This window comes from Medicago sativa, chromosome 1 (genome assembly GCF_051527215.1).
Source record: "Medicago sativa cultivar Bolivia chromosome 1, Bolivia_mono, whole genome shotgun sequence".
NCBI lineage: Eukaryota > Viridiplantae > Streptophyta > Magnoliopsida > Fabales > Fabaceae > Medicago > Medicago sativa.
In genome coordinates, this window is record NC_140749.1 from 5811924 (window position 1) to 5824662 (window position 12739).

Here is a 12739-nt window from a genome sequence, read left to right on the forward strand (position 1 = left end):
TCTATTAGCTATTTTGAAAAATTCAAAAATGAAATTAATTGGTGTATACAAATTCGAGGATAAAATAGTTTATTCACTATTTCTAATTTTTATACTTAACAAACTAGCTCCTTATTAGGCATGACAACAAAACTCATACCCACGGTTACCCGCCCGAACCCATACTCAATTTGACAGTTTTCCCTGTTTTGACCGTGTTTGACAAATGTTAAAGTGAGCATATTGTTCGATATGCATTACAACATTGCTCTATGGGTTGCAAAAAAAACTTCTATTTTTTGTTAAAAAACTATTCAATACGAGGATGAGGATGGGGCGGGGATACCAAATCCGATGGCGTAGGAATACCCGTAAACGGGGATGATTCAATTTATCATCTCGTTAGCTATGAGTAAGGTAAGAAATAAATATACGAGAATCGGGCATGGGGACGGGGAAGGTGAAACCCTTTCCCGCCCCCAGCCATGCCTACTCCTTATTAACCTTCATCAGCCCTAAACTATCTTATCGGTTATAATCATATCTACAATCATAAACATTTGAATTTTTAGCTAGATTTATAAAAGAAAGCGGCGCGCTCCGGTTTGAGAGAGGTAGCCGGAGACCGTAGTCAATATGGCGATCACCGACTCCGACTATGAAGGCGCCGCTATTCAATCTCTCGGTTCTCTCTTCAATGTCACCCAAGTCTTTCTCTGGTAACTCACTCACTCTTCATTCTCTCTCTCTCTCTCTCTCTCTCTCTCTCTCTCTCTCTCTCTGCAACAACTACGTTTCATTTACCTTTTTACCCTTCTTTTTTACAGGGACGATGGATTCCAAGTTCAACCATCTTCCGAAGCTGATCACAACAACAATCACGATTCATCAAACCTCATTCCTGGCTAGTGCTTCTCATTCTTTACTTATTTATTTTTCTCTGATTAATTAATGAAAGGTTTTGGATATTGAAAGGGTTTTGCATTTTGCTTTTGTTTTATATTTTTGTAGATTGGAGTGAGATTATTGTTTTACCCGAGGATTTGGAATTGAGCAAACAAATGAATGAATTGGGTCTCCCTCTTTCCTTTCAGGCAAAGAATGAGGTACCTATAGTTATACAAATTACACTGTTTTCCTGATATTATGATATAGTAGAAAGTTTGGTTTCCATATTCAATGTCTAAGGAGTGACAGTGTTCAAGTTCTGGCTTGAATCAATTTAGTGTATGTTTGGATTGGCTCGCTGAGTTTCACAGAATTACGGTGTAGCACTCTGGTTTTAGCGAATCACGGTGTCACCATTATTTCGTCTAATTCACAGTGATTCCAAACATGCACTACATATACTGGCTCCAATTAGGCTACTCTGAGCTCACTAGCTGTCAGCTTGGTAACAAGCTCAATTAGCCTTTGCTGCCCAGCAACTTAGATAGTGAGCGAAGCTCGGATTTGTGTGTCAATATTTTCTACATATTTAATTAAATAAATGAGTTTATTTGTTACAAAAATAAAACCAAATGCATATTTTACTCAAGTGATTCACTCAGTAGACAAGTGAACCAAGCTAGCTATTATTAGCTCACAAGTGGGCTTTGCTATTACTTTTCTTTTTTAAACTACGGACTATATAACATGTTTTTCTAAAATAAATTAAGTGTGATTGAAGTATTATATGATCGTTTATCATGTTAATATGTTAACTTTTTAAAAAACATTTCATAGTGTCAGTAATTTAAAAATGAAATGTAAACCCTCCCCTCCCTTCCCCTCCTAAACCCTCCATCCAAACACACCCTTAAGGCTTGATTGTTGATAACTTAGCTTTGCAATAAATTCAATAATATTTATAGGTCTTGTTTATACAGTGACTGTCTAAATTATTACTATAAAGGGGGTGTTTGGGCAAACAACTTAATTAAGCACTTGTGTATAGGTTGTTTTTATAAGCAATTTTAGAGAGATTATGAACATAACCTGAAAACAATTTATAGGCTTATACCTCAGGTTATTTTTATAAGCTTTTCCAAGCACATACACAAATGAATATGTCATATAAGATAAGCTCATATAAGTTATTCAAAACACATCCAAAAGCCATAGTTATAGTTTTATAATAGCGAATATTGTCTTTTCTCTTGTTGAATAAGCATCAACACCCTTCTCTTCTATCATTTATACCCTGCTCTTTATATATATAAGATTATTACTTTCAGAAGTGCCATCAATCATATGTTGGCCTATCTTGTCATAGAAATGTGGACCAGTAAAAGGCAAAAAGAAGGGTGCACGTTCCAAGCAGCCACGTACTTGCAGCAACCCTGTTGATGAAACTCTAAATGAAGTGAGTGCAGAGGAGGTTATATCTCTTGCTAAATTTCATGACAAAACTAACAGTTCATTATCTTGTATATCAATGCTGGGCCAAAGTGAATCATCCTACTGTGATGGTGCAGCGGAAGTTGACATGGCTCAATCTGTCCCTGGTGAAGGAGATAATTCAACATGCTGCACTGGGTTTGCTAATGGTGTTTCCGAGGAAAGAATTAATAGTATAAATAATGAAGAAACTAATGATGCCCAGAACCGTGACTTTGATCTTAAAATTGCACATGCCTCAGATACTGGAATCTCTGCTGGAAGCCATTTAACAGGTGCTGGTGACAAGGTTTGTGGGATAGAACTGGGCGAAGTTGACAGTGAATGTTTAGAACTTTCACCATCTGTTTTCAAAAATACAGATTGTGAGACTATTTGGAACGACGATGGTGCTGCCACTTGGCAGTCGCCAGCTAACGAATCAGAATCACTTCCCATGAGTTTGGAAGGGGTTGCATATGACAGAGTTGATGGGTCAATTGATTGTGGTGAATTTGGAGATTGGATGGTGTTATGGGATACTTTCTATGGGAGAAGATACTTCTACAATGTCAAAACAGACACTTCTACATGGGACCCACCCTCAGGGATGGAGTATCTAGCATTTGGTGGGTGTACTGAATTAGATGATAGTGAAGCTCTAAAGTCATTAGAGGAGTGTCAAACACAAAGCAGCATCAAACAACCTGAAGAAACCTTGGTAGACGAGAACTTATCAGGAAATCAACATGAAGAGTATTCAGCTGAGATTGGAGTCGCTGCTGGAAATTTGGTCTCTGATATTGCTACAAATAGTGAAGACCAATCTCTTCATCATTCAGATGAGAATCTTGAGAGAACTAGTTGCAACGGCAGAGTTTCATGCTGTTCTGTATCAAATACCCTGGATCACGTCGTTAGGTATTTTATGTTCTAAACTTCTAGTTTTACTTCAAGAATAAATGAACTGCTCGATAATATATTAAACCAAAGCAAATTTTTCTCGACAAATTTATCAAGCTTGCAAATAACAATATAAGTGCTGGACCTAATGTATATTTATCTGCTCTCCTAACAAATTACATGTTTTGCAGCTCTAACAATAGATGCAGTCAAGCAACATCAGAGGTCGATCATACACCAACGGAAAACATGGTAATTGATACGCCTGAATTGGATAGTAAATCTGATGCTTTCATGTCAAAACAGAAAAAGAAAGTGAAAAGAAAACACAGGCGGAAGAAATTATATTATGAAACTGAAGGTATGAGATCAATGTTTTTTTATTGGAAACTGCTTCTACAGCATGTCTGCCTTCTGCAGTATGTTGCTATTCTAATGAATCTTTAAGTTAACTGGTTCCAAGTCTATGACAATATTTTCTAAGGACTCAAACATATTTAGCGCTCAACAGATGCTTATATGAGTACTTTGCTGTTGTAGTAGTTAAATAGCTAGAATACTGGATAGATGCTTGTGTGATTAATAACAACTAACATGCCAATGTAACGCTAGATATTAATGCCTGCATATAAGTTTTGTCCAGTAGCTGCCATATGTTGTTCAAAGTTGACGGCAATACCATTGTATTGGACATTTTTCATTTTGCAGATCTCGGATTTCAAAAAATGCCTGAAGCTTATTCTGCAACAATTGAAAAATATTGGTGTCAGAGGTATATTTTATTCTCTAGATTTGATGATGGTGTAAAAATGGATGAGGAAGGATGGTTTTCTGTCACTCCAGAGATTATTGCACATTATCAAGCATCACGTTGTGCAGGTGGCACAGTAATTGACTGTTTCACCGGCGCTGGTGGGAATGCCATCCAATTTGCACAACGGTGAGTAGTGGGTATTCACTAGTCTTGTGTTATAGCCTGATAAATTCATCTTGTTTTTGGTTATTGTGATGAATAATGTTAATGAGTTGTATTGTATTCACCAAACTCAGAAATAATTGATGTTTTCGTAGGAAGACCAAAAAAATTAATATTCGGTTAGTTAAGATTAATCTGTGCTTATGGCAATTTGAATAAGAAGATACCATAGCAAGGGAGAAACAGTAAATATATTCTTGGGTTTGTTGTTATACTCACATTTATACACAATGTGTTCCAACTTGCTTTGGGTTCAGTATGACGATATCAGCCTATATGAGTGCCTTCATGTTCTCAATGGATTTGCCTTCATAATCTCAATGGATTGTTTATGGCTGTAACATCACTCTTCACTCTTTTACCGGATTTAATATTGATGTATACAATGTTTTTGTTTCACTCAATGGTGTTTGTTCTAATTGGATTGTTCACCTGGTAATTTGCAAATTTAATTCTCATAAAGGCTAAAATATGGTTTTGGTCCCTGCAAATATGCCTCGTTTTGGTTTTAGTCCCTGTAATTTTTTTTTGTAGTTTTTGGTCCCTCCAAAATATTGTTTTTGAAAATAGTCCCTGGCCCCACTTTTGTGATGTTTTGCATACGTGGCACATGATGACTGAACCCATTTTGTAGAAAAAAGTTCCTGTAAAATATTTTGTTTTTGGAAAAAGTCCCTGCAAAATATTTTGTTTTTGAAACCAGACATATTTGCAGGGACCAAAACCATATTTTAGCCTCTTATAAATTGCACCATTCTGTGAGCAGTATTTGTTTATGTATAAATTGTGTGATTGTATGCTTGCATCGGACATTCTTAGCATATATCCATCATTCATATTGTCCTCCTCCTTGTCTTTAGTTTATATATGTATTACATTCCACTTTATTTTAGTCTAGTAATTGCCACTATTCATTTCATATAAATCTTAATTATAAACGGATAAAATGATAACAAAATCTCTTGTTTTATGTAGACAAGTGATTCATGTTGGGTCATTGATGTAGTTTCACGATAAAACAATATTCATGATGACTAATCTAATTTGTAGGCATGACATTGTTATATTGGTCAAATACTTGAGTCTTTCTTGGAGAAGGTTCTTTGAAAATGATTATTGATTCTTTTTTTTTTTTTGGTGCAAAAATGATTATTGATTCTATTTGATGTTACAGGTGCAGACATGTGGTTGCAATTGATATTGATCCATTGAAGATTGATTATGCTAGGCATAATGCTGCTATTTATCGAGTGGATGATCAAATTGACTTCATAGTTGGTGACTTCTTCGTCTTGGCACCAAAGTTAAAGGTGCTAAAGTTTCCTTTAGCCATGTCGCATTTATTTTGGATTTTTAAAAATATGAGTAGCATTAGAAAGGCAAGCATAAAACGTCAGGTTTTTGTCCCGTCTTTATCCGTCTAATTTTGATCTCTTGCCTCTTCCTAACTTTAACAAACCTAGGTAATATTTGTGCTATGCGCTGTTGCTTATTGGACATACTTTATCCTCATCTGTATCCTCTTGATGATCATGATCTCCCTGTTTATTATCTCTCTTAAAATTCCTTGAAAATCAAATGATTCTGTCAACTGGGATGTCAGGTATATACATTATATGAAACAATATTTTATTGGGGGTGGGGGAGCACATGAGTGGCTCATTTGTTACCATTACCGTACTGTTTATTTCTAGATGAGCAGTACTGATGTTGTCAAGCAATCGATTTCAGATATGTTATGTTTGGATGAAGGATATAAGGGAGTTAGAGTAATTATGAACTTATGATTATTCAGGGCAGTTGGTTAGTTAGAGGGGATACCATATATAAATAGGAGAAATAAGAATGAAAGGAATAGTTATGGACATTTGATAGTTGTGATGAAAGGAGAGATCCTTTGTGAAGAATTATATTCTCTATTTTATTTCAGTTTTTCAATCATACCCTTGACTCTTTCTATCTTTCTTTCATTTCAATTTCTCTGGTTCCTAACGCGCTCCATCAATTATTCTTTCTATGACTTAGTTGTTGCATTTAGGCTAAATGCACTGTTTACTATTTCCACTGCTTCTGGCCAAAGATTTTTTCTGGGCTATATATTCTCTATTAAAAATGTCTATCATAATAATCAGTATTTCTAACTAAACTTTGGTTAGTATCTTCCTATCCCAAGAGTTCCATGTGACATGTTTCTACTTTCTAGTCATGGCTGATTCTGTTTATTATGCTCTTTCCTTCAAGTCAAGTTAGGAGGCAATAACTATTTAACTATTTATAATCTGATCTACAATTCTAAAACTTCAGTTAAAATGTGTTAATTATGATAACAAACACCATTATTTCCCATTCTTCATAATAGCTTATGCTTTTAGTATGGTTGGTTTTTCGTATAATTTGTATGCTTCTTTGACCATCAAGGTCTCCGGGATCAAATCCTTACTGTCCCCACTCTTCTAATTAAATTTAAAATGCATGCCTGAGGTTAGGGTGGGCCTATATGTCCAAAATATTGATGAAAGTCGTTTTGGGCTTTATACTAACAGCATATACTTTTGCGATAGTTGATTACCAACTGTATTTTCTTTCAGGCTGACACTGTCTTCCTATCTCCACCTTGGGGTGGACCAGATTATGCCAAGGTTGCGACTTATGATATGAAGACAATGCTTAGACCGCATGATGGGTAGGTAGATGCTTGTTTTTTACTTCATCAGCTCTCGTATGTAAGCAACAACAAAAGTTACCTCACACCCTTTAAGAAAAATAGTTGATCTCATTTTTATTTTCTCAAATTAATAAAAAAAGTAATATTCTTCAAAAAAAAAAGTAATAGTATTATCCAAATTGTCCTTTATGGGAATTTGTTCCCTAAGAATAAAATGGTTATTGAAAATTAAGACCTTAATTAGTTCGAGGGTATTATAGGAATAATTTAATTCAATATAGTAGAATTAATTAAATTTACTTGTACTTTGGGTCATCAAACATGTATTTTGATGTTGCTTATATTCAAGACCGGATTGAGTAGTTTTCCTTTTGATTTTATCTTCTAGTTATATCAATGTTGTTAAATAGCGACTATGTAGAGCTATTGCATAGCGGAATTTGAACAAATCGCTATTGTTAAATTGTTATTTAGCACATAATATTGTGAAATAGCTGCTATAGCGGTGCTATAGCAATACTGCATAGTGGAATTTGAACAAACTGCTATTTTCTACAATCCACAATTAACATATAGCACAAGTATCTGCTGCATAGGTTTTATAAAAAAAAAAGTATTTTCTGCATAGATAGTTAGATACAAAAATTTCCCTCCCATTTTGACTAAATGCTGCATCTGTGTAGACATACTCTGTTCAGTGTTGCTAAGGAGATTGCTTCCAGAGTTGTCATGTTCCTTCCAAGAAATGTCAACTTCAACCAATTGGCAGAGTTATCTCTATCTGCCTCTCCACCATGGTCGCTAGAGGTAATTTCAACCTTTTGTCTGTTTGATATGCTTCATTTTGGAAATTCAATCAATAAAAACCCTCTTAACATTTGAATATGAATAATTTATTGTCTACTATAGTGTGAAGGGTGTTGTGGACTAGTATATACTACTGAGATAAAGGTTCAACATGATCAAATCACTAATCATTAATTTTACCATGACCTTGTTTTTATTTTGTTTCCTGATTTCAAAGTTTTGTACGTGAAACCGTAGAAGCAATAGTTTTCACAGTTTCTTGCACAAAACTTTGCAAACAAGAAACATTTTACTGTTTCTTGGACAAAATCTTCGAAAATCAGAAATAAAGTGAAAATAAGGTAATATTTTTTTTACAATTAAAAATGTAAACAAAAAATGTATTTGGAAACTATGCATGCCACTAGTCTTAATATCATTTTGTTTCATCAACTGGCGAAACAGCTTTGTAAGTTTGTTTGAACTTCAACCGCTTGGGCCTACTAAGAGTTTTATTGTATAAAATTGATTAAAACTAAATTCTGATTACAACATCCAACCTTAAAGGTGTTACAACTAAAATGTGACATAGATGTAAAATAGAAGGACGGAACACTCATGTACACATAAGGAGAAAAAAAAGCAAGGCGTGCTATCGTTTTCAGTACTACACTACCTTTAGTGATTTTATGTGAAGTATATTGGCAGGTAGGGAACTTATTATATGTTTTATATGGCAGCATAACTTCATTATTTTGGTTGGTAGCTTTTCGCCTAGTAAATTAACTCTTCTATCATGGTGACAGGTGGAGAAAATTCATTTAAATGGAAAATTGAAAGCAGTCACAGCTTATTTCAGTTGTACATGAGATGGAGGGTGCTGAGTTAAACAGATTGACTTCTGCTACAAGTGAATCAAGCAAGGATGATCATTTCCTTCCAGAACAAAGACTAGCTGAAGAGATTTTTAAGTTATTCTTCTGGTATTTTTATACATGTTTTCCTGAGCAACTCTCTAAGAACAAAAACGCCATGGATGAAGCTTGAAGATTGAGAGAGAAGAAAGAGAAACTATATTTCATTGATTACTGAAAAACGGTTACAAGGCTTGTTTATATAGAGAAGCTTGTAGTGACACCTCATCACAAGCTTCTAACTAACTACATGAAATGTAAATGCAAGCTAAATGTTAAATGAAATTACAAATACATCACAATGCCTAGCTTGTGTCCTAAGTAACCTCTGCATTCTTCTTATCATGTACTTGCTTTCTCTTGTCATCTAAGTTTAGCTCTAATAAACTCTAACTTACGTCATGTTTGGATAGATGGGCTTGGAGGGGAGAGGAGGGGAGAGAGTCTATTTTTATTTTGTAAATTAAGGAAGTTATAAAATGTCTTTAAAAGTAAATTAAGCATGATTTAAATATTATACTACCATCTGTCATATTATTTATTTAATATCTCAAATATATATACCAAAATGTAGACTCAGTTAACCCTTCAAACCCTCCCTTTCAAAACCCTCCATCCAAGCATACTTTTAATTTCATGAATGTGGCAATAACAATTATTCACCCTATTCAAATACATTTTATAGCCCATGTCCCTTTCCATGAAATCAGAATGGCATATGAGTTCACACTTCACATATTTCGGTGTGTATGATTGAACACAATTTCCTTATTAAGGAAATAATTATTAATTAAAACTATTGGTTAAGCTGATTAAGATTTTCTATCTGTGCCCTTCAAAAATCACGTAATGGATGCCTTAATTGCACCTTGCTACATTTCCTCCAAATGAGACTATAACATAGCACACGATTAAGATCCTATGTCATTTAGTGAGAGATAGATACATAAAAGTATGTAGTGGGTCCTATCACTAAGTGGGTCCCACTACTATTAATTACTTTCAAACTTTTTTGTGTCTATATCTCTCCAATTTCTTCTCCGCAACTGCTTACACGTTATTACTACGATTTTTTTTTTTTAATAACAATAACAATATTCAACATTCAACCTTCATTCATTCGTTCACTACAACTACCTCTTCTCAAGTCTCAAACAAATTCTTTCCAGCCACCAAAACCATCATCCTCTCGTTCCCGGTCCGGTTATGTTTTCCATCCCCAAACCCAAACCGGCCGAACCAGAAACCGCTAACACAAACATCATATGGTTCCGATCCAGTCGGCGCCGTAAGGCAAGTTACCGATGACGTGTCCAAGTTCTAAGAAAAGCCAGGATTTCGAAATCATCTCCGGCCGCCTCGCCCGCCCTGGTAACAAAACCCTAACACTAACACTAACACATGTGATTACATTGAATTATATCATTATTATTATCGGTGTCGACGTGCCAAGGAATTAATACTTGAAATTCGGTGTTCAGGAAAATGGATGGATATTGCAGCAGGGATACTTTGGCGGCAATGTTTGCTTGGTTGGTTCTCAAGTGCTAGAACCAGACTGGATTGAATCTTCTCAGTCAGCTACAACTCCTTCATTGATTCGCTAATTGATCAAATCGTTGACGGTTTGTTCTATGATGATAGTGAGGGTGGTGAACTCTGATGAGGAATCATCTCATTTATACATATCATCTATACGTGTATAGGTATATCTAGGCTATAGTATATAGGATAGAACAGAAAAAAAATGATCATGTTGCTAGCATAAACATAAATGATCGATCATGTTGTAGAATACTGCCTGATAATGAATGTTACGAGAATTTAATATTGAACCACGATGATTTGGTGGTGTTGGGGTCAACGAAAATTTTCATTATTTGGTTAATGTAGTTGTAAGCCATCGTTTCTTAATCCTATTTTTGTCTCTCATCCTTCCAAGTATTCATCAAATCAAATACCGAATGTCTAACCAAGTGATTGGATGGTTAATAAACTTCACCTAAAGACGAATCGTTGGGAAGAAGAACTCAAGTTCAATTTTGGTTGGAACAATTCTTGACCACTGAACAACTCTAGCTCGATCACCAGAAACAACAGAGTTAACGCAAAAATGGCTATACAAATGTACATGTTTTTGTTATCAAGAACTTGAATGCTAAGCATTTTTATAAACAAGAAAATTATGATTTTAATTAAGTTTGTAGACTTTGGTTATACATGTGAGCTTATAATAGTTTAATGTTGAACTATGATGCACTTTCGATTCTTTGAATGCACTCCAGTACACTTGCATTCTTTGCCATCGATGCCATTAAGGCTTCGTGGATTGACTTGTTGTTTTTCAATAGAGAAGCAGCGAACAACAACTGCAAATATGAGCTGCCAGTCCAGCCAGTCCAGCCATTGATACAACAGCCATTCTGAAAAAACAAGCAATAACATCTTTACCTATTTCATCACATTGGTACTTTGTTCTTAACAAATTACTACAAACTGGGATAATTTCTTTCTTCATTTTATTATAATTGTGAGGTGTCTTGTGATTCTTAAGATTCACCATATTCCATGTTCATGTCATATCTCATCTGAGTTACCGTGACTTTGACAAAAGCTACACTTTGAAGCTTCAATCAAATCACGGTGCTACCGTGATTTCATCATACTCGCCGTGATTCCAAATATGTACTAAAGCTTCCTACTAAAATACCTATATATCTCCTTAGCATCAAGCTGACCACTATAGAGAAGCTTTTCAAGCCTATCATCATTATGAGATTGACATGCTCTTTTCCAATATCCAGTGAATATCCCAAAATGGGTAAGCGGAGCAGATAAGCAACTAGAATGAACAAAAGAACAAGCAGAAGCAGAGTTAGAAAACATAATGAAACTGTAAAGTGAAAAGATATATCTGATACTTGTGTATAAATATGAGCCAAAAAATCAGTAGAGCAGTACTCAAAAAGTGGGCTGCTTCATGTCTAGCAATCCTTTCTCGATAATCAGGAAAAACTGCTGAGAAGCTGCTAATAGCTGCTTAGAGAAGCCTACATTAGCATCAATCAATGCTATGGAAAACACTGAGCAGAGGGCATTCACTGCTACATGGGAAGCCTAATTCTTACCCTGGAGATGTGCTACCTATGTCCAAAACTACTAAGGAAGTACTTCCAATCAAGTATGGTACAAAGAAGCCCCAATCCTGCATGAGTCAGCAAGCATTAATCAGGTATGGTAAATAAGGTGAAAACTATTAGGAGGAAAATTATTTTCAACCAAAAAACTTATTTTCCATTTTATCTGTTTTTTTGAAGAAGCCAGACTGTCCCACCAAAATTGACACACTCCAAGGTCCCAAGTGAACACCACTAGGCCAACCCAAGTGGGTTCCATTTTCTCTATGATATTTAGGCATAACAAGCAAGTTGAAAGCAATTCAATTTTAAAATTTACACTTTTCATTTATCTACCAAGTACAGCCTTAAACTTCTGTTTAATAGTCATAAGCTAAATGTATGAGCCTGTGAACTTCAAAGAGGTGACAATTCTAAACCGTAAAAAAAGCATAATGCAGAGACTAAACTTGTGATACAGGTGAGAAAGGAAATTCCATTTTGGCTGCTCTTAACTCTCATTGGCTAGATATCATTTACAATCCATAAAAGACACTCTACTACCATTATGCACTTTCCTAGATAAATGGTTTTCGCAGGAATAAGCTACAAGCCTACAAGCCAAATGGCCTGCCAGTCATAATTTCAAGTTGTAGATTATATCGCACGATATGTCTGCAAGATCACATTGCATATGTGATGCTTTCGAAAATCACGAAAAAAATATTCAATGTCATGTCGCAATAAAGTGGATGAGCTTTGATGCTAATTTCAAAGTCCTGAGACAAATTTGCAATGGACTATGTACATCTCAAACATAAAATAAGTTCAAACCACAATAGACTATAGACTATGTACTTAAATTATAAACTGGTTTTTGAGACTCCCAGTTATGCTAACCTCTTGGTGAACATTCATGTGATTATGTGGCAAAAATTGGAATTTTTTTTACATTGGTTATTTTCTGCGTAAAGGAAATTATTGTGACGATATTCTAGCTAAGTTGGAAAAGCGAACAGCTCAGACCCTTTCGTCGTGGTCT

At 35.1% G+C, this 12739-nt stretch overlaps 1 protein-coding gene and 1 long non-coding RNA gene across 9 annotated transcripts in view; one reads left to right on the top strand and one right to left on the bottom strand.

The window, feature by feature from the left end:
• Positions 1-506: 506 nt before the first annotated feature.
• Positions 507-12739, top strand: part of LOC146952040 (S-adenosyl-L-methionine-dependent methyltransferases superfamily protein) — a 49127-nt gene continuing 36894 nt past the window's right edge. The window contains exons 1-11 of one of the 8 annotated variants that reach the window (XR_015033233.1): positions 507-698; positions 807-883; positions 991-1085; positions 2234-3258; positions 3432-3601; positions 3949-4180; positions 5391-5526; positions 6805-6899; positions 7565-7688; positions 8235-8375; positions 8474-8883. Coding sequence is in view for 4 of the 8 variants with exons in the window: in XM_085757753.1 (XP_085613879.1) it covers positions 616-698; positions 807-883; positions 991-1085; positions 2234-3258; positions 3432-3601; positions 3949-4180; positions 5391-5526; positions 6805-6899; positions 7565-7688; positions 8474-8536 (2100 nt within the window). In the remaining 4 variants the exon portion in view is untranslated. Of the gene's footprint in view, positions 699-806; positions 884-990; positions 1086-2233; positions 3259-3431; positions 3602-3948; positions 4181-5390; positions 5527-6804; positions 6900-7564; positions 7689-8234; positions 8376-8473; positions 8884-12739 lie in introns of those variants that run through there. The other 7 variants (XR_015033242.1, XR_015033239.1, XR_015033246.1 and 4 more) reach the window with 7 other exon arrangements.
• On the bottom strand, positions 10714-11952 carry LOC146952041 (uncharacterized). Its single transcript, XR_015033268.1, has 3 exons — positions 11543-11952; positions 11292-11423; positions 10714-11004 (listed from the first exon to the last, which is right to left on the bottom strand). It is a non-coding gene; the product is annotated as an uncharacterized LOC146952041 (long non-coding RNA).